General features: G+C 59.7%; 2 protein-coding genes across 8 annotated transcripts in view; one reads left to right on the top strand and one right to left on the bottom strand.

Moving 5' to 3' along the window:
- Window positions 1-3,358, top strand: part of PEX14 (peroxisomal biogenesis factor 14) — a 144,663-nt gene extending 141,305 nt beyond the window's left edge. For all 4 annotated transcript variants that reach the window (XM_027564930.1, XM_027564932.1, XM_027564931.1 and 1 more), the window contains exon 9: window positions 19-3,358. In XM_027564930.1, the coding sequence (XP_027420731.1) occupies window positions 19-466 (448 nt within the window). In that variant the 3' untranslated portion in view covers window positions 467-3,358. The remainder of the gene's footprint in view (window positions 1-18) is intronic.
- Window positions 3,359-6,860: 3,502 nt separating this feature from the next.
- Window positions 6,861-27,954, bottom strand: part of CASZ1 (castor zinc finger 1) — a 155,414-nt gene continuing 134,320 nt past the window's right edge. For 2 of the 4 annotated variants that reach the window (XM_027564926.1, XM_027564925.1), the window contains 15 exons: window positions 27,250-27,340; window positions 26,329-26,493; window positions 25,230-25,402; window positions 24,117-24,964; window positions 21,650-21,785; window positions 21,349-21,412; window positions 19,879-20,033; window positions 19,613-19,735; window positions 18,426-18,764; window positions 16,719-16,917; window positions 15,719-15,890; window positions 13,439-13,590; window positions 13,156-13,297; window positions 12,259-12,558; window positions 6,861-10,472 (listed from right to left, as the gene is read on the bottom strand). In XM_027564926.1, coding sequence (XP_027420727.1) covers window positions 9,352-10,472; window positions 12,259-12,558; window positions 13,156-13,297; window positions 13,439-13,590; window positions 15,719-15,890; window positions 16,719-16,917; window positions 18,426-18,764; window positions 19,613-19,735; window positions 19,879-20,033; window positions 21,349-21,412; window positions 21,650-21,785; window positions 24,117-24,964; window positions 25,230-25,402; window positions 26,329-26,493; window positions 27,250-27,340 — 4,180 coding nt within the window. In that variant the 3' untranslated portion in view covers window positions 6,861-9,351. Of the gene's footprint in view, window positions 10,473-12,258; window positions 12,559-13,155; window positions 13,298-13,438; window positions 13,591-15,718; window positions 15,891-16,718; window positions 16,918-17,824; window positions 18,765-19,612; window positions 19,736-19,878; window positions 20,034-21,348; window positions 21,413-21,649; window positions 21,786-24,116; window positions 24,965-25,229; window positions 25,403-26,328; window positions 26,494-27,249; window positions 27,341-27,954 lie in introns of those variants that run through there. The other 2 variants (XM_027564927.1, XM_027564928.1) reach the window with 2 other exon arrangements.

The following is a 27,954-nucleotide window of genomic DNA, read 5'->3' as shown; positions in this document are numbered from 1 at the left end:
TTCTCCCTCCTCTACCAGGAGGCAGTTCCCACCCTCCCCGTCGGCCCCGAAGATCCCCTCCTGGCAGATCCCGGTCAAGTCGCCCTCGCCCTCCAGCCCCGCGGCGGTGAACCACCATAGCAGCAGCGACATCTCGCCCGTCAGCAACGAGTCCACATCGTCCTCGCCCGTGAAGGAAGGCCACAGCCCCGAGGGCTCCACAGCCACGTACCACCTGCTGGGCCCCCAGGAGGAGGGCGAGGGGGTGGTAGACGTCAAGGGCCAGGTGAGGATGGAGGTGCAGGGCGAGGAGGAGAAGAGGGAGGACGAGGAAGATGAGGAGGACGAGGATGTGAGCCGCGTGGACGAGGAGGACTGCCTGGGGGTGCAGAGGGAGGACCGCCGGGGTGGGGACGGGCAGATCAACGAGCAGGTGGAGAAGCTGCGGCGGCCGGAGGGTGCCAGCAACGAGAGCGAGCGGGACTAGGTGGCCTGGGGGGCGGGGCCCGGAGTGGGGCGGGGCCCAGCGGGTGGGGTGGGGCCTTGAGGCGGGCGGGGCCCGGGCGACTGAGGGCGGAGCCTGGCCACCCACCCCGCCCCGGACAGACAGGCCTCTGACCTTGATCTCATTCACGTCGAGGGCTCCGAACTCTGGGCTCAAGCCCCTCAGCCCCCTCCCAGACAGAGGTCCGGTCCAGGGGCGTCAGCTGAGTGTCTTAGCCAACCTAACACCGTGCATGACAAGAGGTAGTTTTATTACCTGACTCCTGACCCTCACAGAGGGGGAGCCTGGGGACCCAGCGTCTGCCGGCCCCTCCCTCTGCCCCGGCCCCCTCACTGCTTCTCACCAGTGGCCACGGGGGCCACACTGTCGTGATTCCAAAAGCGATGGCCCTGCTCTCCCCTCCGAGCGAGGGTCCCTCGGTCCCCCATCCAGGCCCTGCCCGGACAATGCTGCCCATGTGTACTTGTCGCAGCCCCAGCCCGGTCGCCCGCCACACGTGACAGCGCACTGCTCCTGACCGCTGGCTTGCCGCATGGTGGCTCCGCTACCGCTCTGGGGAGGTGTCCTACCCCACCAGGAGCCAGGCCCGGGGCCCTCCTGTCTGTCCCCCGCCCCGCCCCCAAACGTGTTCTTTTGTGTGATCAGGTATTGGTATCAGAATATAAGATCCGACTGTATATAATTGTAATAAATACGAGCTGCCACTATTTAATTCCTGCCTGTGGCTCCCTGTCTGCTCACGGCACCCCAGGCCTGGGGGTGGATCTTGGTCAAGGCCGCACCAGGTGGGTCCCAGGGAGGGGACGTGGGGTCAGGCCCAGGTAGCCCTGTGGTGGGCCTGCCTCCCTCATCGAGTCTCCCCCACCAGGCAGGTGTCGCCACTGCTCACCCACAGTTGGAGGGTGTCGTCCTGGGTCCGGAGTGGCTGCTGCAGGGCGACATTCCGCCCCAGGAGGAGAAGGGACCTCACGTTACTGTATATAGACCTGGTGTGGAGTGTGATGAGCTCGCCTTCCTTAAATGGATGCGTGTGCTCCCAGGAGAGAGTGTCTCGTTCCCTCTTCCTCCCCCGTCTCCACTCCCTCTCACCCTCCCTGTCTCCCTTTAACCTTCACACAGCCTTTAGCTAAACCCAGGAAAACAGCACTAGATGCTCCTTCCGGGGAGTGCCCGGGGCTGTGGCCGTTGGTGCAGGGGTCAGAAGGCCTGGTCCCACCCTGGGCCTCGTGTAGACACAGGCTTTGGAGACAGAGTGCAGGGACCATGGAGGTGGAGCTGCAGCGGGTATGTACCCTCTGGGGAGTGGAGGGGGCCGAGGCCTCCTGACCCACTGCCGACCTCCCACCCACCCAGCTCTGGGGAGGGAGGAAGCCACAGGCTGAGGGTGAGACACTTGGCAGGCGGGTGTTTTGTCTCAGAAAACATTTCCACTCTCACCCAGGCCCCTTTTTCGGCTCCTGCAGCGAGCTCCTTCCTAACTCTCCAGGGGGGCCCTCACCCTGCCCCTCTTGAGTATCCAGCCCACTCCCTGGTTTCCCAGGTTTGGTTTTTGATGCTTATCACCTCACATGGTGTTCCAGCTTATGTTCCCCAGGGACCCTCTTCTGAGTTACCTCTGTCTCTTGCCACCCCCACAGAAGCCAGGGTTCTCCATCCCCAGGGCTCCCTGCCTCATCTGGATACAGGACCCAGTTTTTGGGAGTCATGCAGGCAGACCTGAGATGGCAAGCACAGAAGGAGCTGCCCGCTGGGTCGGAAGCACCCCTCGGCCTCGGGGGCTAGAGACAGGGTTCCCCCATGACCTCCTCGGAGAATGGAAGCCTGGGTCCTGCGTGAGCCATCTCGAGGGCTCCCCCTCTGCTTGGTGACATTTCTAATGGCCTATCACTTCGCAGAGGTCTCTCCTGCAGTGGGACCAGGCAGGGGGTCAGAGGGCAGACAGCCTGGGACAGAGACACAGCCAGAGCTGCTGGCGTGGGGGCCGCAGGGCATCACGGAGCACATCTTCCCCAACCTGGGGGGTCAGGGGTCTCTCGGGTCCCCAGACTCACTGTGGGAGAGAGGGACGGAAACCTGGGCCTGGGGGACCTTTGCCCTGTGGGTCTCGAGCGACGATTTCAGCTTTTGAGGACAGAGAATCTGGCGTGATTTCAGGGAGAAAAAAAACCCCTCCCCAAAACGGCGTGAGTGCTGCCTAATAAAGGCAGCTGCTGGACGGAGGGAAAACAGCCCTTTGAAAAAAAAAGCCTTTCATTAGAAAAATAATGCATTTCATCCAAATAAGGTAAAAATATTTGGAATGGGGCAGAAGTGAGCAGCAGGCAGCGCCTGTCAGGCCCTTTCTGGAAGGGAGAAGATTATTAAACTCAATTACAAAGTATTTTTGTAAAGTGTCTTTTAAGAGAGAACTCACCCTGGTGCTCAGAGGCTGCAGGACGGCCCTCTGGCCCCCGAGGTCTCGACAGCTGCCCCAGGTGTTTGTGGGCTCTGCCTTGGGCAGGGTCCTTCCTTGGGCAGCCCCTGCTCCCCTGCTCCTTGCGATGCCCCCAGAACAGGCGAGGCAGCCGCTTCTGCCCTGTCTGCCCTGGCCAGTCGGCTTCCTCCTGCGAGGGCTGAGCCGTCGTCGGTGTCCTGGGACACCCTGGTGGGGAAGGGAAGCGTTCTGAGCGAGGGGAGAGGGATGCCGAGCTTGTAAAATGTTCTCTTTTTCGTACTGTGGAGGTTCATGTCAGCTGTTCAAACAGTCCAGCCCGTATTGAAGGACTGGAGGGGACAAAATCCCTCTTGGTCTCTCCACTCGGTTTCACAGGTGTGTGGTTGTAGTCCATCTGTCTTTGTCTGTCTTTTTTAATAAAAACAGGAAGTTGCTCTTCAGTGTTGTGTGGCTTGCTTGTCTCCCTGAAAGTAAAGCGTGTGTGCCCACGGGGCACACATCAGTTGGGAGGGGAGGGCTTCTCTGGAAGGCGTCTCCCTGAGGACCCAGCCAGGACTTAGGTGCTGCTTCTCGGGCTTTGGCCTAGAACCTGCCTCTCCTCTGGTGAGCCCTGCCTCAGACCCAGCCCTGCCCCACCCCACCCCTGCCGCAGACCAAGACCCAGGGCAGCAGACTGGCCTGACACCTGATCCTCAGGAGTGTACTTAACCCTTAGTGTTTCTTCACCTGTCTGTTTACAATTGTTTTTGCCAAGGCACCCAAAGAAGAGGGTCAGCGTCTCCAGATAGCAGGCAGGAAGGCACCAGGGAGACCCTGAAGGTGGTGGTGGCTCCAGCCTCAGGTGAAGCGCTCACCTGGGCGTAGACCCAGTCCTGACTGACCCCTCCCTGCCCCAGACACCTCTCTGGTCCCTGCTTCTTCATCCTGCACAGGTGTGTCCCATCTCAGGATCGGTTACCCCCTGCTAAGGTCAGACATCTCCAGGGTGCTTGAGGTGATGGTGTGTGACCACCACCTTCTTCCCCGAGAGCTGGCCCAGCCCCTCTCCAAGCCACGCCCTCCCTCTGGTTCCGCTCTAATCCAGAAGTGGAGTTTAAATCTCCAGCCATGTGGTGCTTTTTCCCTGAGTGGTGAACAAACCTGACCAGTTTACTTTCGTCAAGCATTTTAAAGCTCTTGCTGTCCTAGCAGAGGAGGTGAGATTTTATCATTTCATAAGGAGGCTGCCTGAAGCCTTCCCTGGCCTGACACATCTGGGAGGACCTTCTTCATAATGATGAGGCCATGTTTAAAACTCATCTTGGAAACTCAGGTGCCCAGTGCTCCCATCCTAGCCCAGTAGGTCCGGGAGGCTGTTTCCAGGTCATTAGTTCCAGGGTGCCCTGTAGACACAGTGTGCAGCAGCCAGGCGTCAGGGAGGCTCTCTGGGCAGGGCTGAGGGGCCGGGGATCTTCTGAGGGGGAAAAAGCCTTGGACTTTCTAAGGCCCCGGTGTTTCTCCCAAGTGGCATGGGTGAGGGGCTCACAGGAGAAGCCGCTGGGTCTGGGCCTGTGCTGGCTGTGTGCCCCTGGGAAGTGCACCCCTGGGAGGCACGTCCTGTCCACCCCCTAAGGTGGGGCGGCTCCTCCTGCTAGGGTGGCACAGGCCCAGCCACTGTTCATTCCCCAGGAAGCCAGCTGGTCCGAGGGGACCTGCTTCCTGGAGGCCTTCTTGGGGGCGACAGCACTTCATTACCCCTGTGTCCTAGCCGGGACCAAGGCTCCCCAAGGGGCCAAAGCCACCTCTCATGAAGGTGAACGGGATAACAGGCTGTCTTGGCCCAGGGTCCAGATGGTCTGAGGCCCAGTTGCCCGTGAATGCCGAGGCCTGACACCATGGGTGACTCAGCCGTTGGTAGCACCCAACCAGGGCCAGGTCTGTGGGAGGTGGGCAGGCCACTGAGCTCAGCATGAGCCTGTGCAGCTGGTTCTGGCCCTTTCCAAGAGGTTACAAAACTCTTGAATTTGCCCGTTTGGGTGTAGGAGCATCACACCACCACAGCTAATTAAACCCCAGAATGAAAACATGTTTTACTGCAATTCCTACTGAGTCCAACAAGCCATAGGGAGTACTGCGGGACCCAGGCCCACCCTGCACCCTGGGGCGGGGCGACGGCTCCCCGCCCCCCCAACCACGCCTCCCCACTGCAGGCCCCTCCCTCCTGGGGGCGGGTCACCTGGTCTCAAGGGGCGGTGCCTGGGGCTCAGGGCTGTGGGCTGACCTGGGTGCAGGTTCCTCCTGTGTCCCAGGTCCCTGTCTCCCTGAGACTCTTCTGAGGGGTGCCCTGAGGCCCAGCCCACCCTTCCCTGGGCCCTGTCTTGTCCTGAGTGGAGCTTAAAAGCTAGTCTTGCCTTCAGCTAGGCTGAGCCTCCTCTTTACCCGTGTTTGGGTCTCCCAAGGTCCATCCGGCCCCAGGAGATCTGGGGGCAGCTGCAGAGGGGGCAGTTTTTGGGGTCTATCCCGAGTCCTAACCTTCCCCCCACCCTCAGAGTTGGAGCCTCTGTGGGCCCTGCCCCCCCAGCAGTGCCCAAATGGAGCCCTGTGGTCGCAGCACCCACCCACCCAGCTGAGGGCTGAGGTCGGAACCTGGCTCCCTGCCTCCCCTCAGGCCCCACGGGAGGGCTGCTCGGCCCACCAGGGCCTGTGAAGCTCCAGTAATGGTTTTAATTTGTTGAACTTGTGTTTTAGCCCATAAATTAGTCACTGTTTTATTTAACAGAATTGAGATATCCACAAACAATAGGCGAGTTCCAACTTGAACATTTTAATAAGACAGAAAAAAGTATATATTTTCGTGTCTATTACAAACATATTTATGTAAATAGCCTGTGGGCTGGGTTCCAGGAGGAGAGAAGAAAGGGAAGGGCCCTCTGTGCTGGGGCTGGGTTAGAAAAGAGGCTTTCACAGTGAAAAAGTGACCATGTTAAGGGGGGCCCTGGGAGCGGTGCAGCCCCCTCGCCTGTGCCCCCTGCGGTCCCCCTTGCCCGCAGCCCCTGCAGTCCTGGGTGGGGAGGTGACACCTGGCTGAGGCTCCCCAGGAAAGGGGCGACCTCCTTGCAAGGATGTGACATCGAGGGAGAGGCTCCACCTTTGAAGGCTGAGGAGCCCGGAGGCCCAGCACACGTCACGTCTCCTCCCCCAGGCCCTGAACGCCTGGCCACCTGGAAGGAGGTGAACTCGGGGCAGGGCTGGCAAGATGGTACAGAGGAGGAGGTTTACTGAGACGCAGGCCACCACCTACAAGTGTCAGGGCTAAGGAGGAGGCCTGCTCTGGGCGGGGCCTGACTGGAGTGCTCGTGCCACCCATGCTTCTGAGGGAGCCCCAGCCATGGTGCCACCGGAGCTGGCAACTCGGGCCTGGGGCTGGTGGCTACAGACTCAGGCATCAGCCCCCTCCGGCTCTGCCCCACTGTGCTCCTGGCAGGAGCCGAGCCAGCATCCGGATCAGATCCGGGTACGCGTTGTTCCCAGCCCGGGCAGGTCCCTGCAGGAAGGAGGAAGGAGCCGAGGGAGGAGGCAGAGGGAGGACCCTGCCAAGCACCTGCCCAGTAGCCCTGGCTGCTTGGGGAGAGGGCTGGCCAGGGTGGGGGCCTGGGAGCCCCTGGAGCCATGCTGGAGGCCTGAGGCGTCTAGGCCAGGTAGCTTCTGAGCCTCCATGGGGCCTTCGGGCAGGGCTGGGCCCAAGTCCCCCACTGTCTGTTCCCAGCCACCTGGGAGCACTTGGCCCCATCCCAGAGGTGAAACTAGGCTGCCCTCTTCCCTCCCAGAGTTGAAGGGTGACAGACACCCTCCTCCCCTCCCTTGGCACAGGGAGCCCGGGCCTCCATGGAGGCTGTGCCGCGCTGCATAGCTGGGTCACTGCCAGCCGCTTGGGGCTGATTTCAAAAATAAAAGATAACTTGATAGATTTTTTTTTCCAGTTTTTATTGAGTGAAAATGTCAAACCTTGCATCAGTCATGCAAAAAAAAAATCAAATAAATAAAACACATATATTAAATTTCTAATAGCACTAAATTCAAGTGGAAAAATATTCAGTTCTTAATAACCAGGTGCCGAGGAGACCAGATTCAAGTAATCAGAGCACACGCTGTTCAGTTCGGTTTTCACGTTCTGCATTTTCGTCTCAAAACCTCTCTATATATCTCTATATATCTATATATGTATATACATATAGATATATACACACACATATGTGCATACATATTATTTTATATTTATATATATACACATACATAGTTATAAAACATTAAAAAGAGCATTGGTGGATCAAGCATTGTTTTCCCCACAGAAAGAAAATAAAACAAAAATTACACATTAAAATTCAAAATGAGCTAGCAATGGCTTATAGTCCTAGTGTGCAATATGAAGGTTACAAAAGGCTAGACTTCGCACTGTCGGCATCTTCTTTTTCTTTTTTTTTTTGATTTTGCTACATTGAAAAAAATTTTATTTTCCTTTACAAAACTCCTTCCACAGACTCCACGGTTCTGTGGTCGGGCACAAAGTCTGGGCGAATGCTCAGCAGCAGCACATGGTGCCCACAGAATTCAGGAGGCTCTGGTAGGGGCTGTTCTAGAAAACCACTTGTTTCCTGTTGAATCAGGTACATCCGTCTCACCAGTCCCTCCCGCGTTCTCTCCAGTTCAGATGGTCCTGGCTTTCTGGCTGTGGGCAGCCAGGAGGACAAAAAAAAAAAATTGGGAAGAAAAGGAAAAAAAAAAAAAAGCAAACGACTGCCCTGTCCGCCTCCAACAGCTGGGTCAGGCTTCCCCTGGAGACCCAGGGGTAGGAGGCTATGGTGACAGCCCCTCCCCAAGGCTGGACCTAGAGCTCTCCCTGTGGCCATGTCACAGGGTCCAACTAAGATGGGGCACGCGGCCTGACCTGGAGAGAAGGTGAACAGGAGAGGCCTTGGGCAGCGTGCCCTCAGTCCCTGTCGCCATCAGAGCCATCGGCTGGGTGTGTGCCTGGCAGGTGGGGGCCAGCTCTGGGGTAGGTGACCTCATCGTTGAAGGGGGCGGTGATGGGGGACAGGGGTGTATTTTGCAAAGGGAACCAAATCTGGGTGGGTTGAACCAGCAAAGAAGTATCCCAAACAAAATAATAAAACAAACTGGAAAAAAAAAAAAAAAGCCCTATAAAGCCACACGCATAACCAATAGAGAAAAACTCAAATGTTAAATTAACTACAAACTTGTATCAACAGTAATAGTCCTTTTTTCTTGTCTCTACAAAATTCAAGTTAAAAGTTGGAATCACGCAGCTCCCATCAGTGCTAGTGTAAAGACAGACAGCCTCAACCTGGTTAAGGCCTCTAACTAAACGCTAAACAAAACCCCACGTGAGCATTTGCACTCGGGTCTCCACCTCAGGGCTGGTCCGGAGGCGGTCTGTGCTCTGGGCGCCCGCCTGCTTTTTTTATTTTGTTCTGTGTAGAATAATAAACCTTTACAGGAAAAATACTGTACAACTTCCTCGAATTTTTTTCCATGTTGACTATTAAAGCCCCAAACAGTCGCATCCTTCCTGTTTTTACCACCTGGGTGGCGGAGACCCCCTGAGGGCCCAGCATCCCAGCACCGGCTGGCAGGCAGCGGGTAGGCCGAGGTGCCCCCTTCCCAGGCCCCAGCCCTCGGGGCTGACACCCGGCCAGGCCCCGCGCTGGGGGCCGAGTGCCCCAGAGCCCTCAGCTTGGCCAGTTCCAGGAGGTTCCCTCCGCGGTCCCTGTAGTGTCACCCGCCGGCCGCCTCCTGCCCCGCCCTCCCCCGGGGCCAGGAGGGAGGGTCTTAGCTGCACGAATGGGAGGCCCTGCAGATGCTACAGGTGCCCGCCCGCCTCCGGGGGTATGGGGCGGGGGTCACGGTGACCCCTGGCGCCCGTCCCAGCCCTGAGCAATGAGGAATCCCAGCGGCGCAGCGTGGGGTTGGGGGTGGGGGGCGGCAGGGTCAGCGCCCGCCTCACCCTGCGGGGCCCCTGTCCCACCCCGGACAAGAGCACCTTCTGTTTCCCTGAAGAAGATCCCCGGACCGCGGCGGAGGAGGGTCCCGCCCGGGCAGCTTCTGTCCTGCCGGCCGCCGAGCTGCCGCGAGGGCGGGCGGGCGCGGGGACGGCCCCGAAGCACCAGAGGAAGGCCCCCTCCCCCCGCCTCTGTCCTGAGACGGACTCGGGGTCCGGAAGCACCGGCGGGGCGCACGGGCCCACCCGGGCCGGAGCGCCTCCCGACGCCGGGACGCGGCCGACACCTAGCTCTGGACAAGGGAAGCTTTACAGATAAATACCGTTTCTTACAAAATTAATAATAATAATAACAATAGAATAAAGCGGCAAGATCCCGAGGGCGCCGCGCGCGCCCGGCCCCCCCGACGCGCCACCCGCCGGGCGGCTACGGGGAGGCTACGGGGAGGCGGCGGCGGGCGCGGGCCCGGGGGGCGCGGGGGCGCCGAGGGCCGCCAGCTCCGGGCTCCGCGACCCCGGCCCCGCCGCCACAGCCGGCGCCTCGGGCAGCGACTCCTCCGAGTCGGTGCGCAGGTCCTCGTCGTCCTCGTCGTCGTCCTCGTCGTCGTCCTCGTCGTCGTCCTCCTCCTCGTCGTCGTCGTCATCGTCCGCCTCCTCGTTCAGCTCCAGCTCCTCCTCGTCGTCCTCCTGCGACGACTCGCCGGCCGCTGGGCCGGGCGCGGCGGGACCGACGCGGGGCCCCGGGGCGTCGGGCGGGCCGGGGTCGTCGCTCGGCCCCAGCGCCGGGCCGGGCAAGAAGAGCAGGGTGGCGGCGGCGGGCTCGGCGCCGGGCGGGGGCGCGCCGTCCAGGCCGGCGACGGCGGCGGCGGCGGGGCCGGGCGCGAGGCCCTCGGGGCCGGGGGAGGCGGCGGGCGGCTCGCCGCGCTCCTGCTTCTCGTGCTTGCGCTTGTGCGAGTCCATCTGCGACATGCCCACGACCGTGTGGCGGCAGCCGGGGTAGGTGCAGTGGAAGTGCGAGCACTTGAGCTTGTACTTGCAGTCGGGCACGGCGCAGTCGGCGCTCGAGCTGAACTGGCAGAAGCCCGCCGCGCTGATCACGTCCTGCTTGCCATGGTGCTTGCGGTGCGCCGTGACCTTGGTGCTGTCGGTGCAGCGAAAGCGGCAGCGCAGGCAGTGGAAGTGCGTGCTGCTCCCTGAGAAGGGGCAGTCGGCGAAATGGCAGCTGAGTGAGGCCTTGAAGCGCTTGAAGTCGTCCAGCACCAGGTTGTCCACGCGGTCGTGGTGCTGCGCGTGCTTGTACATGTGCGTGCGCCCGCAGAACTTGTAGCCGCAGTTCTCGCGCGTGCAGTGGTAGTGGGTGACCTTGAGCGAGAACTGGCAGGCCGCGTCCTTGCAGTCCTCGTAGAGGTCGAAGCGCCTGAAGCCCTCGAGCATCATGCCCTCGTCCAGCATCTTGCGTGAGGAAGCAGTCTTGCGCCGCTTGCCAAATGGAGACATGTCCTCAATGATCCAGAAGCGCTTTTTGGCCCCCGAGGCTGTCGGCATGGAGATGGTGTTCCCTGGGGAGGGGGGCTTGATCAGCGCGGGCACCATTCCCAGGATCACACTCACTCGTGGCCCCTGATCCTGGCTCGCTGGCCAGGGGGCTGCACTCGATGACAACCCCTCGGTTCCCCGTGGCTCCCGGGCCTCTCCCGTGACCCGCCCCCCAGGATAGCCGGTGGAGCCCCAGGCTTCCCCCTTAGTCATCCCTGTCTGCAGGCTGATCGCACAGGCGTCCACCCTCGTGGGTGGCAGAGCATGCAGCTCTGGGGGATGTGGTGGCTGCTTCCTGGCCCGTTTGGGTGGGAAGTGAGGACACGTCCTGGCGCTAATTGAAGCTGAAGGGGGAATCTAGGTCGGCAGTGTAATTACCCAAGTTGGACCGGGGCCAGACGCCATCATGTGCCTGCCTCTAATGAGGGACAGGCCGGCTCCTTCTCCCTCCTGCTAACCAGTTTCCCGGGCTGCCCGCCTGTCTGCGCCTGGGACCAGCCTGTTTGCCACAGGGATGCCGAGTGCCTTGGAACTGTTTGCAGCAGTAACTCCCTGCCTCGTGTGCAACCTTCTCCTTGGTACCAGAAGGTTTTTAATGTCTTGGGCTGGGAGAGGGCAGGTATGCTGAGCAGCCAGGACTGGAGCACAGGCTTGGCCGGCAGATGGGCCACACTTGTGCTCTCCCACCTGGTCCCAACTGCCTCGCTGGGCTCAGGATGCCCCGTTGCCACCCACAACTGCACTGTTCGGTCATGCATCCGAGACCACTTTCTGCACAGGCAGCTGGGGAAAGGGTGGCTGTCCCAGTCACTCCCTGCTCCACACCCCAGGCCTGGCCCCCCCACAGTGGGCAGGGTAGGCACCGTCCAAGCTCCCCCAACGCGTTGACCCACCCAGCCCTCTCTGAACCTGTCTAGAACACCCACCCCAGGCACCAGGCTTCAGTACCACCCATCTTGGGAATAGACCCAATCCTCCCCCATCCCAGCCCCTCAGCAGGTGGAGAGAAACAAGGACTGTGATGGACTGGGGTACCCAGCATGAGGCAAGGGAGGGTCTGGGGCCTGGGGATCCAGGTGGGTGAGGAGTAGCTGCTTTGGATTTGAAATCACTGGTTATGCCAGCAACAGAACAGGGGCTTAACTCCATGAGGGGGAACCCTCTGCCGTGCTCTTTGTCAACCCCCTGGGGAAGAACAAATGGAAGAGGCAGAGCTGGGGTGGTGCAGCAAAGGGCAGGGGCGGGCAGGTCCCGTGCCTGCCGGGCAGTAGGTACAGGGTGAGGCTGGGAGTCACCTCTGCTATGAAGCACTGCCCGGGGCTCAGGCCTCATCCTGTGTGGCTCCAGGGATGGGGGTTCAGCCTGGTGTCAGGACCCTCCAAACCTGGGTGGGTCCCAGACATCAGGAGCTTTCCAAGAACATCTCTGTCCCTGCCTCGTCCTGGGTCCTGGGTGAATGCCCCAGAGCGCGGGAGACAGGCTCTGCTTTGCTGCAGGGTTGGGGGGGAGTGGGGTGGGCACGGCCATCTCAGGGTTCTGGCCAGTAGCTGAGATGGGGTGAGCCCCAGGGAGCCCTGGTGGTGATGTTCTGGCCTGCCGAGCAGGAACCAAGAGAAGGTGTCCTCGGGACAGGGGCCGGGCTGTCTGGTCTCGGGCGGGGTTGGGGAGAGGTGGGGCTAGGCTGTGAGGAGAGCAGGATGGCCCTGTCCTTGGCCTGGCAGGCCACAGACAAGGGCCAGATCCTGGACCATGGCCTTGGGGCTCGGCCAGGGTGATAAGACAGTGGTGGAGAAGGTGTGTGTGAGTTACCTGCGGCATCCTGAACTAGGGGGGCGTCACTTTTTACTGGAGATGGAGTGGCAGTGACAGGCGGGAAGCTGGGCGGGCTGCTGATGGGGTGGGCCAGGCCCCGGGTGGCTCCGAGAGTGGCACTGAGCAGAGAGTATGAGAGACAGGGTGGAGAAAAGAGGCATGGGAGGGAGGGGAGGGGCGCCCGGAGCACGGCCGGAGAGAAGGATGGGGTCAGTGGGGGCTGCGGAGCCCCGCGGGCAGCCTCGTCACCGGCAGCAGCAGGAAGAGGAGGAGGAGGAGGAGGAGGAGCCGGGCAGCCTGGAGAGGGTGGAGAAAAGCAGAAAAAAAAAAAAAAAAAAGAAAACCAAAACAAAGAACAAACAAACAAAAGAACCAAAATGAGAAACCCAATGGCAGAAGCAAGTATGATATGAAAATACGTGGACAGATGAGCAGACAGATGCCACGAAGAAGAGAGGGGAGGGGGTGGCAGAGGAGAGAGACTAGGAGGGCGTGGCAGTGCAGGGGGGTGTCATGGTGGGCTGGGGAGGGCCCATGGGGAGGACCCCACTCTGGGGCCCAGGAACTGTGCTTGGGACCATGGCAGAGAGGCCAGAAGAGGGGCCAGGGCTGGGTGGGGCCCACCTGCCCCTCTGGCTATAGCTCTCAGCTCAAACCCGGGTCCTCTCCTGGAAATGGAAGCCGAGGGCAGAGTACGGGGGAGGTGGGCAGGACGGCAGAAGGTGGGGACCCATGTCCCACAGACCAGCCGGCCCGGCCACACACTGGCCTGTCCTCCTTTGAGGCCACTTGGCCATGATGCTCCAGTCCTGAGCCAGACCTGGCAGGAGGAGGGCCCGTCCCAGGCCGGGCGCCTCCCAGACCCTCGCGGCCCTGTCCTGGCCGCCTGCTCACCTGCCGCGGTGCTCTCGTTGCCCACAGGGGTGCTGGAGCAGCTTCGGTCCATGGTGGAGGACTCGGAGGACATGGCGCCTGGGCTGCAACCAGTATAATCCATGTACTCGTCTGTCTCGGTGTCCATCAGGCTTGGGGGGCCCTGAAAAGAAGCAGGGGGCCCCTGAGCAAGCTGGGCTGGAGGCGGTGCTGCCCACAAGGAGCATGTGGTCATTTCCGGCGGCTGCCAGAGTGGGACACGGATGATGCCCTCTGGCCCCCAGGCGGGGGAGGGGCGGCTCACCTGGGAGGAGGGTGCGCGATCGAAGTTCTTCCCCAGCATCCTCCGCATGTGCTTCCGGGCATGGGAGGTCATCTGGTGCTTGAGGAGGAAGGAGAACTGGCAGCCCTCCCGGATGCAGTGGAAGTGGCTGTTCACCTGGTTGTACTTGCAGCCTGTGGACACAGCCCCACTCGGCTGTGAGCTTTCCCTGCGGGCCAGCTGGCACTCATGGTACCCGCTGCATGGCGGGCACTGTTCTGGGCACGGGCACACATGCTAGGAAGATGGCGTATGGGGAAAGGGCACTTGCCCGTGATGGCGCTCCCCTAAGGAACCTCCCACCCCCCACTCCCAGAAAGTCCTCGGCCACCTGGATGTCCAGAGCCTGGGTCTCCCCGCCAATCTAGCATGGACTTGCGGGACGATGGCAGGCTGGCCCCCTCCCCTGTGCCGCACATTGAGAGGTCCATGGGCTCCAGGGCAGGGGACCCTAGTGACCTGTCCACTTGATCAGCTGCCTCCCAGCATGCCATCTGTCCCCAGCTCTCCTTTGGGGACCCCAGGTGCTGCCCCCCACCCCCTGACCTTGTAGAGATGGCTGCAGGCCGGCTGGCCCTCTGCCCTGCCCCCACCCACCTCGGTTTTGTTCTGGGCTGACAAACACAGCGGCCAGACTGAAATGGTATCAGCAGAGGGCAGGTGAAGGCCTGCCCGTTGCCATGGCACCTGAGCTGGCCAGGTGTCTTATATCATCCCCCAGCTTTGTTTTGGCTCCAGCTACCACCCAAAACACCCCAACTGAGTCAATAACGGCAACTACAGAATCCCCGACACCTGTAAGCCGAACCCAGGACCAGCATGGGTCACCAAGTGTTGATATCTGTTGCTGTGATAACCAGCCCTCTCTCAGGCTCTGAATTATTTTTGAATGAATACCTGAAGGAAAGGTTTGTTTCCTTTCATTTCTGGCAGTTGACTTTGAATCTCTCAGCCTTCCCCTAGGTAATGGCCCGCTGGCTGCAGGCAGTAGCCCCAATCTGTACCCACTGGACCCTGTGGCCGTGGCCACCTGAGTCACCTGGGCACAGGTGTCCGCACCCAGCCTGCCTGGCTCCCACCTGCTTTCCAGTGTCCGGTCTCCTCCTGGGCAGATTACTGCCCCATGTCTGCACGTGACACGTGGCTCCATCCTGAGGCAAGAGTGTGGACTCTGCATGGAGCCCGCTCCCCACAGCATCCTGGGGCTGGGGCCAGCGAGCTCCTCAGGGAGGCCTTGTTCTGGGGTTGGGGGCAGCTTCCTGGCCAACAGCCCAGCTCTCAGCAGTGAAGTTAACTCTGAAGCACCTGTCCCTGAGCTCAAGGTCACTTCTTGCCCCGTGGCCACCTCCTTCCAGGTCACCCCAGGTTACAAATGCCCTGGCCTGAACTGACCAAGTACCTGCTTGTCCCACCAGATCCCCAGCACCAAGCCTGGTGCCAGTCACAGTAGACAAAAAAGACCTCAGCTGCCACGTCTACCCCCCACCCCCTGCACCTCTTGCAACAGCAAAGAGCCTGGCCCATGGCTGCTCTTCAATAAACCTCTGTTGAGAGACTTCCCTGATGGTCCAGTGGTTATGAATCCACCTGCCAATGCAGGGAATGGGTTTCAACCTCTGGTCAGGAGACTAAGATCCCACGTGCCACAGAGCAAATAAGCCTGAGAGCCGCAACTACTGAGGCTGAACACCTAGAGCCTGTGTTCTGCAACAAAACAAGCGCATTGCCAAGCCCATGTGCCATAATGAGGGTGGTCCCTTGCTCGCTGCAACTAGAGAAAGACCTCGCACAGCAAGAAGACCCAGCACAGTCAAATAAAAAAATAAAAATAATAAAAAAAATAAAATGTCTGCTGAGTGAGTGAATGAACAAATGAACATCATACAGCCCATTATGGATAAAAACCTAATAGTTAAAACCATGGAAAGACATCCCAGGGCAGAGAATGTCAGGAATTTTTAAAACTTACCTGCAAGGCCCTCTTGAAAAAGAAAAGAAACCAAGTCTGGAGACCAGAGATGAGGCTCCAGGCCATTGCCCTGGGGGTGACTGGAGTGTTCTGGGTCACCCTCACCCCTCTTTCCAGGCTTTTGGGGTTTTGACTGTTTTCCCAGTTTGACAATGCCTGGTCTGTGACATTTTAAAAAAAAACCCATGGAGCCTGATGTGTGGCAACAAGAAGTGGCACCCGGGCCTCTGGGGCCAGAGCCACAGCCCTGCCCACCGCAGCAGTTTCCTGCCCCCAGCCCTGGCCTGCGGTACCTAGCCTGCCGCACTCCTCGCGCTTGGTGAAGTACTTGAACCCATTGGCTGCCCGCCGCTCGGCTTTCTCATGCTTCTTTATGTGCCACGGCAGCTTGGTGGTGATGTTGGTCACAAAGTAGCAGCCGGTTCGGAGACAGTGGTAGTGCCCACGCATCCGGAACTCGCAGTGCTGCAGGGAGGGACAGGAAAGTCAGGACCAGGCAGGCAATGGCCATAAGCCCCACCTGCCCCAGGCCTCTGGGCTATGGCTGGCCTTTTGCATTTGTGTGTCCTTCCGCATTTAGAATCAGCAAACACAACTGTGTAAAGATCATTCACGTTTTAAAAAGCCATAAGTCCCTTCTGTCATTTGACTAAGGCATCCTATCTGGTGTCATACCAATCTCTCTAAACCCACACCCAGAGCAGACATCACTAATCTATCCCAGCACTCTTCTCTGTGTGCCCAGACCTGGGCAGACATCATTAATCTATCCCAGCACTCTTCTCTGCGTGCCCAGACCCAGGCAGACATCACTCATCTACCCTGGTACACCTCTTTGTCCGGATCTAGGTTCAGACTCCTCCTCAAGGCACTGTCAGGTGGCCCCTACAAATCTTGGAGGTAGGCCTTTATAATGAATCTGATCTGCCCTTCCTGTCTGGAGCACAGACAGTTCAATATCTGTCCAATGTTTTAAAATTCCAGGCCTCTAGAGAAAAGGAGCGTAGCCATTCCAGGATGGGCAGAATGATGCCAAGTGCCCAGTGGCTGTTCATCATAGAGTCATCACTGAGGGTTAGGATAAAATGACAGACCTCACCAAATGAGCACCAAGCTGAACTGCTGCCCAGGGGTCTCCAGGGACCTGGGGCAGACAGTGTCCTTTCCAGAGTCTGGAGGAAGCCAATTAAAAAGGGTGTGAGAAACAGAGTCTCTGCCAGGAGGAGCTGATCCATGGCCCTGTGCCTCCCTGCTCCCGCCCCAGGCCCCACCCTGCCCGTCCACCTTGCTGACCTGGTTGGGACAGAGGCACTGCAGGGAGTAGTAAGCAAACTGGTCTCGCACGTTCACCAGGTTGTTGTTGGGGTTGATGTGGTCCAGGCAGTGGGACTCGGCCTTGCCAGAGGTTTTGCAGACGTACTTGCAGTTCCCAAAGAGACAGTGGAAGTGGAACTTGTTGGCATACTTGCAGTCCGTTGCGAGGCAAGGATCGCTGGAATGAAACCACGGCCCAGGTCATTGGCATTCCCAGTGCCCTCCCCGCCGATGTCCTGACACTGGCTCACGCTGGGGTTCTTCTCCCCAGTCTCCCGTGGTGCCCTCAAGAGGAATGGCCCCAGGACTGCCCTCCTGCTCAACAGGGCCATTTGGCCAGAGGAGACTACAAATCCCAGCATGCAACCTTGCCCTCTTTTTAGAGCTCTGCTGGAGCATGAGGGATTGCGGTATGCAGGCTGCCCAGAGCACTGCATGCTGGGACACGTAGTTTCCACGGCCACACCTCAGGCTTATAGATAAGGATGGCTGCAATCATTTCTTGGATACGAAAATGAGAGATGGTGCTGCCAGCCTGGCGGGATGCCAGCGCAAGCCTGGCTGACGTGGCGCGGGCGCTGCCCTGGCTGTGGCTGACTGACAGCATGCAGATGGGTGGGCAGCCCTACCAGGACGCTTTGCTACCGCGGGGCCTCAGCCAGTGGGAACCTGTGCCTGGTGTCAGGTCCTGGTTCCAGGGTCAGCTTGGAGCTCGGGGCTGCCCACCCATGCAGAGAACGCAAGCCAGCTCAGTGGTGGGGCGGGGTGCCCCGTGAGCCCTGCCCTGCCTGTCCTGAGCGGCAGCCCCCCGCCCCAGACCCCTGCTTCCCAGGCTTCTGGCAGTAGTGGAGGGTACTGTGCTCTGGCTTCTACCCTTCCTGGCCTGGCTGACAACACGGCTGCCCTCTACATTCACATCAGGCCTGGGTGGAAACTCTGACCAAGGCCAGGATGCTAAGAGGGCTGGGGAGGTGAACAGAGGAAGGGAAGGTGGGGAAGGGTCAGAGCGGAGGGCAGGTGCCCTTCTGTGCCGTGGGCCCAGCCCCAGGTGCTCAGACAGGGAGGACAGCTGCCACTCAGGCGGTGTGTGTTCACATCCAATTTATTACTTTTATTGAGAACAGGAAGCCACACGCATCATGATACAGAGTCACCGTTCTCGCCGCAAGGAGCCACCCCATCCATTGAGGAAGGTCCCTTCCACCCCCTGAGAGCTCAGGCTATTGTGCAGGTGGGCGGGAGCCCAGAGGAGGGTCTAGCCCCTTTGCCCCTGCCCCCTGTGACTTGGCTTGCCCTGCAGAGATTCAGTTGTGGGCGGGAACCACAGAGACCAACAGGGAGGCCCAGAGGGAGACGTAGCCCTCGTTGCTGGGTGAGGCCCACCCCTCCCAGCCCACCCTGGCTGGTCCTCACAGCATTGCCACCGGTCTCTCCAGAACCGTGGCCACTACCTCCACCATCACCCCCCACCCCGGCCGCTTGCTCCAGGAACAGGCAGTGAGGTCTGAGCAGCAGCAGCAGCAGCTTTGGCTAGAAGGACATGACCCGGTGACCGGGTCCCAGAGATGCTGGGGACAGCCGGGGCTCCTGCAAGACGAGGAGCAGTGCCTCCTCAGTGGCCCTGGCTAGCACCTACTCCCAAGACACCCGGGGGAGACAGGACTCCCGGTTCATCGAGGGACTCACTTCTCCTGGAACTGGAGGAATCCGGGTTTGACCTGGGGCTTGGCGTTCTCTAGAGAAGTCGTTGCCAAGGGCGAAGTGGGCAGGTGAGGCACTGATGCTGGAATCTGAGGCATCTGGGGTATGGTGGAAGCCAGCTGCTTCCAGGCGAGCAGGGTGGGGGTGGAGGGCACGGCGGCCAGGCTGGGAGTGGGCCCCTCGAGAGAGGAAGCCGTGGCTGTGGTGACGGGTGGCGCTGGAGGGGACGCGGGGGCCAAGGAGGGTTTGGTCTCAGCAGCCGAGGCCGGGAAGGCAGCCTCTGGGTTTCCTTTCACTGCTCCTCCCTCCGTCCGGAAGTGGAAGCTGTGAGAGGCAGAAAAGGGTGTCTCAGGTGGGGGTGGAGAGCGCCCTTCCCCATGCACCTGCCTGCCTGCCTGAGGGCAATCCCATCTCAAGACTAGGGGGCCGGTGCCCCACCTTGTCTTCAGTGCCAGGTGCTGCCAGGAGGGAAGGACTGAAAGCAAACGGCTCTTGGGCTCCTGGTTCTGTCCTAATGACACCTCCTGGTGACCTTCTAGATGCGCTGTCCCTAGCTCCTCCCTACTAGGGACACAGCAAGTCCCGGCTCAGGAAACCCACCCTTCAAGAACCTGCTCTGAGATTTAAAGATGGGTCTCAGGCCAAGAGCTGGAGCTGCCTAAGCACTGAGAAGAGCCTGACCTGCGGCTTAAAGAGCAGTGAAGATCTGTTTTAAATGTTTACAAGTTCTGGGTTCAATTACAGCAGACGGTTGGGCTTGCTGCTTTTCAGCTCAATGAACTTTACAAATTAATTTCTTTTATTTTTAGGTCAAAGAGAATCTACAAATGCAGTATTGTGGCTTGGAAAGGCCTTCACCTGGCGTCCCTGCTGCGGTCAGAGTTGGGTCTGCAGGAGGGCTGAGGGCTACATGGGGGTGGGTCTGGGGGCGGAAGGGGCTCCTGCTCCAGGTGGGGCCTGGGTGGGCTGAGGGGGTCTCATTGGGGGCTGAGCTAGTGGGAAGATGGGAAAGTCTGCCTTTGGCCAGGCAGCACCGCCTGAGAAGCCAGCTCAGCTTCTGAGGTCTCAGGGGTCCTGCTTGGAAGGCGGTTAGAGGCCTGTGCAGCCCCGAGCCCTGAGCCAGGCTGGGATGAACAGGGCTTGGTTTACACGGGTCCCCGACCCCCACTCACTTGGCGTGCTTGATGGCCCCGTCCAGGGTGCTGAAAAGCGCGCCGCACTCCTCCACCACGCAGTGGAAGTGGGCCTTGTGGAGGAAGTCACACTGGGCGTTGCAGAAGTCCTTGGTGCCAAACCTGGCAGAGGAGCCAGCCGCTTAGAGGAGACCCCGGGGCTCTGGGCAGGCCAGGGTGGGTGGTGGGGCTGGCCCCTGGCCCCTGGCCCCCGGGACTGGTGGGCTTGGCCCTCCCCTCTCCCTTGCTCACCCAGAGCCCCTCACCTGCGAAGGTACACCTTCCAGGGCTCTGACAGCTTCTCCTGAACCATCGCCTTCACAGCCTTGCCCAGGAATGGGGGGGACTCCCCAGCGGGGCCTCCCTCTGTGTCCGTCTTGACGTTCAACAGGCTGCCGAGGTTGGGGCTGCCCTGAGACATCTGCCAGGAGGACAGGCCCAAGCTTCAGGCTGGGGACCTCAGGACACTTGGCCCGACTGCCCTAGGACGAGCAGCAGCTCTAGGCTGCTTGGATCTCCCCAAACTGACCAGAGCATCACGGTGCTGGCAGCTGGGAGGAGAGGAGGCCCGACCCCACGCAGCTTTGGCTGCACAGGAGCCCACAATGAATGGATGCCGCCGCAGGCAGCCTGCTGCGCCTCCTCAGCCCCACAGAGCTGCCAGGGCTCCGCCACACAAACCCCGTGCTGCTAGGAGCCATCACTCAATCTGTGGCCGAGACTCAGGGCACACACTCCAGCCCAGCTTTCCCCAGACTTCGCGGCTCCCTGGTTATTTTCCTGCCAGGTTTTCAAAAGAAGTGCAGGAGGAGGAGGGATGCGGGGGAACCCCCACGAATTCCTTGAGAACAAGAGAAGGCACACAAAGGAGGAGCCGAGAAGGAGGGAGGGAGGCTCACGGGGTGAGAGCAAGACAGGCAGACTGCCACTGGGAGCGGAGGGGGGCGGGGAGCCCGTGGAAAAGCTCGACCCACACGGGCGGGGTGCAGGGCTCCGACAGGAAGGAACAAGGGGGTGCAGGGAGCAGTGACCCCAGGATGGAAAAAGGGGGCAAGAGAGCAACCAGGGGAGGGGGAAAGGTGGAAGGCTTGGGCGCCCTGGAGCCAAGGCCAACAGGAGCCCAAGGGCCCAGTGGGACTCCCACCCAGTGAGGTCCGGCCCAGACCTAGCTCCCTCCTCGGCAGTCACTTGTGTACAGTAACCAAATTAATCTTGCCGTAGTCAAATTTATCATGTGAAGGGGGGAAAATATATTTGAGATGATGTATAATTTACAAAGACCCTGCATTATTTAAAATAAATATTCTGGAGCGACCTCTGCAGAAGGCGTCCAAGACCATTATTCAACCCGAAAAGTGGAAATTGATGCTTTGCTCCCACTTTAATCCCCCCCCACCTTTTTAAACAAACAAAAAATATATAAAATAAATAAAATTAATAACTAAGAGCAAAAGAAGTTAGAGGGCTCTGGAAAAGCTTTAGGAACCCTCCATCTGAAGGGAAAAAAAAAGGGTGTCAGAGGCTGGAATATATTTCTTCAGCCAGTTCATTAAATTAATTTGTAAGCAGTGGCTCTGAAATTATATCCGATGAAAAATGGCCTCAAAATTTAAATGGTACAAACTCATCTTATTAGAGGCAAAACATTAAAAAACAAACACATCCCCCCCACCCCCCAGCATAGCTTTAATTTCTCTGGGTGGGGGAATGGGAGGCGTGTGATGGATGGTTCTTACCTTATTCATAAGCGAGGATAAAAGAGATGAATTTGCCGGGACTGCGTGGCCATTTGATTCATTACTGGAACACACAAACCAAGGGGCTTTAGCTCAGACGTTCGTGGGACCGAGCCCGGAGAGTCACCCCTCCCAGTCGGCCCATGGGGCACTGGCCCCGCCCAGCTACATTTCCCGGGGCAGGTGGGTGACCCCTGGTCAGGAGAGGTGGGCCCCTGGCCCCAAGGGGTCTGGCTCTGAGGGTGCTGTCCCCAGAGCCTCCTGCAGGGGGCAGAGCTGGGAGGCCTGGGCCTCCCCTCACCTGGGCTCCTTCAGAGTCAGGTCTAAACTGCGGTCCTGGGAGGCCTCGTGGGGACCTGGGGCGCCAGCACTCTCACCGGGCTCCTGCTTCACCGGGGCTGGGGGGAACCTGGCAGGGGTGGCCTGCTGCCCGTTTCCTACAGGGGAGGGGAGGGAAGACGGTGTTAGAGGGACCGAGGGCTTCATAGGGGCACCAACCGGAACCCCCCAAGGGGAAGACGGCGGGCCGGGTGGGCTGAGGCCCTCGGGGAGCCTTGACTGCTGGTCAGTGGTTCTCCCCACTGACAAGATCGCTTGTGACGCTTCCCCCTGTGTGGCAATTCTTCAAGTGATAATTATTGCAAAATTATGTCAAAGTTGTCCTGGCTCAGGGCCTCCTGGAGGAGAAGGGCGGTAGGCTGGGGAGGGGGCTGGGACGGGGGTGGGGGCCCTTCATTTTCTCCACCGACTGTCACAGTCAATTTGTGGGGCTGCCGCTTAGGCTTTTATTAAAGACTCTGTTAATGCTGAGGGAAAGTGGCAGATCTAGACTGGGAGCTGCGCCCCCTCCGCGGGTCCCGTCCCCACTGTTGCCGGGGCGACGGCCCTGCCTTCCACTGAGCATGCCCAGGAGGGGCATCTGCTGTGTCAGGGCTATGGAAGCTGACAGCCAATCAGAGCGGTTCAAACTATGTGACCTCGCCCGTCAAGCTGTCCAGGGCAGGGATATGAGGCCCACCCTTGCCAGGCAGGGCTGGATGGGGTGGGTGGGGGGAGCGGGCGGGGTGTGGGCATGGGTGCAAAGGCTGGAGCTGGGTGGGCAGAAGACTCAGGAGGCCAAGCAGAACAGGGCCAAAGAAGTTGCTGACAGGAACATGTCCACGGAGCCTTTCCCCACAATCCCCAGTGACTGAAATATTAATCTGCCCCAAGGCGCTGCAGCTGACAGAGAGCTGCTTCACAGACAGCAAGTGTCATTTTATTAAAAAATAAAGGAAAATGGCCCCCTCCCCTTCACTTGACCTTTCTTTTCGGGGAAGGAGCTTTTTCTTAAGAAAAGAAAGTACTTGACAGCCTGGCCACCAAGCCCTGTGTGGCCCCAGCCTGCAGGCACCTGACCAGAGGTGCACGGCCCTGGGCAGTCTGGCCTGACCCTCCCGACACGTGGAGTAGAAGGTGGGTGTCGGCTGACAGGAGTATCCCAGTGGGAAGACGCTCTAGTTTTCAGAACTCAGAGTCCACATTCCAGGAGCTGCCCAAAGCCACTAGCGCAGGGTCCCCAGGGAAACAGGGCTCTGACCCTCCAGCCAGCTCAAGCTCGGGGGGACCACAGGGACTCTCAGTCTTGGTGAGTCTCGAGACATTCTCAGGAGCCAGACTACTGAGGGCCAACTTGGCCACCTCCCAGGGGGTGTATTTGGGATCAGTATATCCCCCCACTATTCCATCAGCTCTACAAGGCAAGGACTTTGTTGTCTTCCCCACCATGTCCCCAGCCCCCAGCCTGGCTCCTGGCTCTGCAACAAGCCGCCCTCAGTGAGCAAAAGTGGTTGATGAATGGATGAATGAAGTGAGCCCGGTCCCAGACAAAAGCAGAACTCTTCTTAAAGATCTTACTAATGCTAATTACCTGGATGGGGGGAAACAGATAAAGAGGAGCAAGGGAAACAAAAAAGCCAAAAAAAAAAAAAAAAAAAATTCAGAGGGGAAAAAAAGTAGAACAATTTTTTAAGGAGCAGAAAATTTGAGAGAAAGGGGAATCACTTTCCATGATGGGCCAGATGAAAGACAGAGACATGATCCTGGCAACTCCAACACAGCAGCCACTGACCGGATGTGGCTCAACTGAAAGAAACCCCAATCCAGGTCTTGGTCCCACTAGCCAATTTCAAGCACGCAACAGCCACGTGACAAGGGGCTACCATATTGAACAGTGCAGAATGGAACACCCCCACTATCACAGAACGTGCGACTGTTACAGTGCTGATGGAGAGCGAGAGCCTGGGCAAGGCATCCTTGGTCTCAAGGGGCTGTCCAGGCCGGAATCCCCTGAGCATCCCTGCAGTGCGGCCACCCTAGCCCTGGGCTGAAGTCGTGTCCCCTCCCATCATCTGGAGGAGGTCCCAGGGAAGCCTGGGGCTCAGGGACGGCTCCCACTGGGGCTGGACTTGTGACATGGCAGGGTAGGGGGAGCTTGCAGAGGCCCCGGGGATGCACAGGTACCCTGTGAGGCCGGGATTACTGCCCCTACTTCACAGATGAAAAGACAGAAACAGGAGTTGCCTGGGATGGGCAGGTCAGAGAAAGGGGCCCCAAAAAGGAAATAAAGAGGATGGAGGCAGAGACCAGGAAAGAGGGGTGCAGGGGACTTGGGGCCAGGGATAGAAAGGCCCCCTTGCCAAACACCCCTACTCTGCTCTGCGCGGGGGTCAGTGAGCTCCTGGGGTTGGAGAGGAGTGGGCTTCCCAGGCAGGGCCCAGCCTGCTCACCTGGGTCAAAGGGGGCAGAGGGCTTGAGGGCGGCTGCGGCCAGCCTGGCCATCATGGGCGAGATGAGGCCTTTGCTGGCTGAGATCCTCTCCATGATGGAGGCAGGGGGCACGGGGACTGAGGCAGCCCCCGCCGCCGCCGAGTCACCAGCTCCCGAGGCTGCCAGGGCGGGCGTGTCAGGGGTTGCTGAGCCTGCTGTCCCGGACGACATGGCACCCATGAGGCCGGGGGCACCCACTGGCAGGGAGGCGCTGCCCCGGCCAGGAAGGATGGGGAAGTAGGGTGCGGCGCTGGCCAGGCCAGAGTTGGAGAGGGCCAGCGCCAGGGGGATGGAGCTGGGCAGGCCCTGGGCCAGCAGCCCCGAGATCTTGCTGTTGGGAGGCTTGGTGGCACTGGGCACGGCCTCGGAGGCGGCAGTGGCCGTGGCCAGGGAGGCGGAGGACTGCTGGCTAGTGGGGGAGGCGCTCAGGCTGGAGTTCTTGCTGCTCAGGGCCGAGAAGTCGACCAGGTCGTCGTTGCTGGACTCCTCGTGCTCCGTGTCCTTGGTGCCCAGCAGCGAGGGTGGCAGCCCCAGCACGCCGGAGCCGGAGGCGCGTATGTGCCTGCGCTCGTGCTTGCGCTTGTGCGAGGTCATCTGGCTGGTGGAGGTGAAGGTGAAGCCGCAGCCGGCGCGGATGCAGTGGAAGTGGTTGGTGGCCTTGCTGTACACGCAGCCCTCGTACTTGCACTCCTCGTACTTGTAGAACTTCTTGAAGCCGTCCTTGGCGTAGGCGTCGTCCTTGATGTGGTAGCTTTTGTGCTTCTCGATGTCACACTTGTTCTTGAAGGTGAACGTGCAGCCGGGGCGCCTGGGGGTAAGGGGGGGCACATAGGGAGGCTGTCATGGGGCCTCGCAAGGTCAGGAGGACTCCCTGCCCTGCTCCCACGGTGGCCCCGGGAGGGATGGGCCTCGGGGTGGAAGACCAGGCTGGACGCTCAGGCGGGGCCTCTGAGCAGCCCTTGGCTCCTGTTCCTACTGCCCTGAGGAGGCGGGGCTCCGAGCCACCCAGGGACCTGGGGCCCTGCCTTCCGGCCCTCCCCAGGCCAGGAGCCTCCCCAGCCGCCTCCGCTCACCTGCAGTGGAAGTGCGTGGTCTTCTGCCCATAGAACTGGCAGTCGGCCGTGCCGCAGTCCTCGGTGGCACGGAAGCGCTGGAAGCCGTCGTTGATGAGCTGGGTGTTCTTCTTATGGAAGTTCTCATGGGTCATCACGTCTGACGTGCTCGTGTACACCTTGTTACAGCCCACCTGCAGGGGCCAGATCGGCAGTCAGGGGGGCCAGGCACCCGGTGAGCTCAGGGAGGCTGTTCCTCCAGGTGCAGTTGACCCCAGTGGGGGAGCTTCAGCACCCATCAACATCCAACTGGTGGGATTGCAGTTAATGAAGGATGACCCATCAGGCCCCCCAGGGCCTGGTCTGTGCTGAGTACAGTCTGTCTTCAGAGAGCCTGGGACACCTCCCCACACAGGCGTGGGAGTCCTGTGCTGCAGGAGGTAGCTTTTGGGTCCCCAATCTGTGGCTCTACCTCTGAAGCCCCCTGAGTGAGCAGGGCTGGACCCAGGGGCCTGGCAGTCACCTTTAGCCCAGGGACTTGCTTGGCGGACAGTTCCTGGCACCGGGCCCTCCCTACCCCACCCGAGCTGGGCCAAGGCAGGCAGCGTTGCCATATTGAGTAAAAACCAGTGGAATCCGAACACTCTTGAGGGCTGGGCCGTGCCAGTGTCTGCACCATCTCAGAGCCCGGAGAGCAAGCCCCCCTCTCCTCCTGGCCCAGGTTGTTTCACAGAGGCCATAACAACCCCCTGACAAATATCGGGGGAGGTGCGGCGGCTGCTATTTGCAACCCAAAGTCGCTCCCCCTGGACCTGACATCTTGAAAAAGCCCAGACTCTGCGTGGCATTAAAACAAAGAATTAAACAAAAACCTCCTCAGGAACCATTTGCAATGCTGCTCTTGGTGTTAAAGCCTGAAAAATGTCGGTCTGTATAAACAGCTCGCTGAATTGCACCCACACCAAGTATGGCCATGGGGAAGGCCCCACCCGGGCCCACCGGGCACTGCCCGAGCCTGAGCCCCAGAGACCCTCTCTGACAGAAAGGAGAAGGGGAGGCGCCCCGCCCTGGGCAGGCCAGCCTCCGGGGCAGGGTGGGGGCGAGGGTGGGGGCGGGGCACCTGCATGCAGTGGTAGTGGGTGCTCTTCCCGTTGAGGTGGCAGCCGTGGTAGTAGACGCTGCAGTCGTCCAGCGGGCTGAAGCGCATGAAGCCGTGCTGCAGGGAGTTGTCCCGCTTCTTGTGCATGTTGTAGTGCCGGATCACGTCCTGCTTGCTCGTGAACCTCTGCCGGGAGAGGGCCTGGTGGGTGGGAGGCCGCGCCTGGCCCTAGGGCCCTCCTGTTCTCCTTACAAAGAACTCTATTTGGGTCGAGGCAGCCCAGACTGCCCCAAGGCCAGCACCCTGGACTTGGGAGGGAATAATTTAGAAGGTTCCAGAACCACAGATCCTTCCCTGACCTTCTCCATGTCTCTCCATCATCAGGCCCGGAAGCAGAGAAGATGAATCCGAGCCAGGCCTTTCAGCCAAGGCCTCTGACAGGTGACAACTCATTTTGTCTAGTATCACCAATGGGCCCTGCCAGGCTGGGCTCCCTGGTGAGACAGACCACCTGCATTCCCCTCTCATTTGCTTGCTCTGCACTCACCAGAGGATGAGCTTTGAACATAAGGGACAGTCTACCTGAACTTCAACATAATCATCTGTAAAATGGGGCAGTAGTACCAGCCTCATGAGGACACTGGAAAGAGCTGACTAGACAAGGTATGCAGGCTGTCTGAGAAGTCCTTGGTGCGTGGTGGACTCAGTGCATTGGAGCAAGAATAATTATTACTGGGGAGGCAGAGGGCTCCAGACCCCATCAGACACCTGTGGGCAGCAATCTGGGAATGTGGACAGGCTGGGAGTTTTTCTGGCCTCTCTTCCTGCCCAAGTCAAGTTCAGGTGGCCCAAGCAGAACCCAGCAGTCCTGTCCTACTTCCAGGAGGCTCCTCCGCTGCTGTGCCAGCCTGCAGGAGCACGGCCAGTGCCCACGGGACATACCTGGTAGTTGCACTCGGGGTCGAGGCAGTGGTAGTGCTCGCGGTACTGGTAGGCGCAGTGGATGTGGCCACAGTGCTGACTGCCTGAGAACCTGCAGGGAAGAGGGGGTGGGCTCAGGCCTCTCTGGATGCCAGCTCCAGGGTCCTCAGCCTCTGTGGCTGAGAAGAGTCTGTGTCTGTGCTCCAGAGGACTGCTTCTGGGGTGTGGGGGCCTTGGGTAGAGATCTGGAGGGGCAGAGGTAGCCCCTGTGTCCGTGAAGCAGAGGCTGAGAAGGCCAAGGAGAGTGAGGGGGCCGCTGGGAATCCCAGACCCACTGAGCTGCAGAATGAGCCTTATCTGCCCCAAGAGGGAATGCCGGGCCGGGTTGGGGGGCACAGAGGCCTGGTGCCAATGTTGCATGGAGGAAGCGGGGCCAAGGCAGAGGCCAGAGCAGGGTCAGGGGAAGAAGCCTAGGATGGGATGGGATGAGGTGGGGAAGGCATGAGCCCCAAGGCAGCCCAGCCGCTGTTTCTGCAGGTGCTGCCCTCCCACTCCCCACCCAGCGCCGGGTCAGGTGCTGGGGACCCCAGTCGGGCCAGCTCACGGCCCTGTGACTGAGAAGTGTTAAAGGGCTCTCTCTGTCCTGGGTTTTCTCGACACTTGAAACAGTCCAGAGTGATGAATTTTTAAAGCCCAGCATCTGTTTGGCTTCCCGTGGTAGGGAGC

Source organism: Bos indicus x Bos taurus, chromosome 16 (assembly GCF_003369695.1).
Source record: "Bos indicus x Bos taurus breed Angus x Brahman F1 hybrid chromosome 16, Bos_hybrid_MaternalHap_v2.0, whole genome shotgun sequence".
Classification (NCBI taxonomy): domain Eukaryota; kingdom Metazoa; phylum Chordata; class Mammalia; order Artiodactyla; family Bovidae; genus Bos; species Bos indicus x Bos taurus.
Note: the sequence above shows the minus strand (reverse complement) of the source record. Positions and strands in the feature narration are given on the sequence as shown.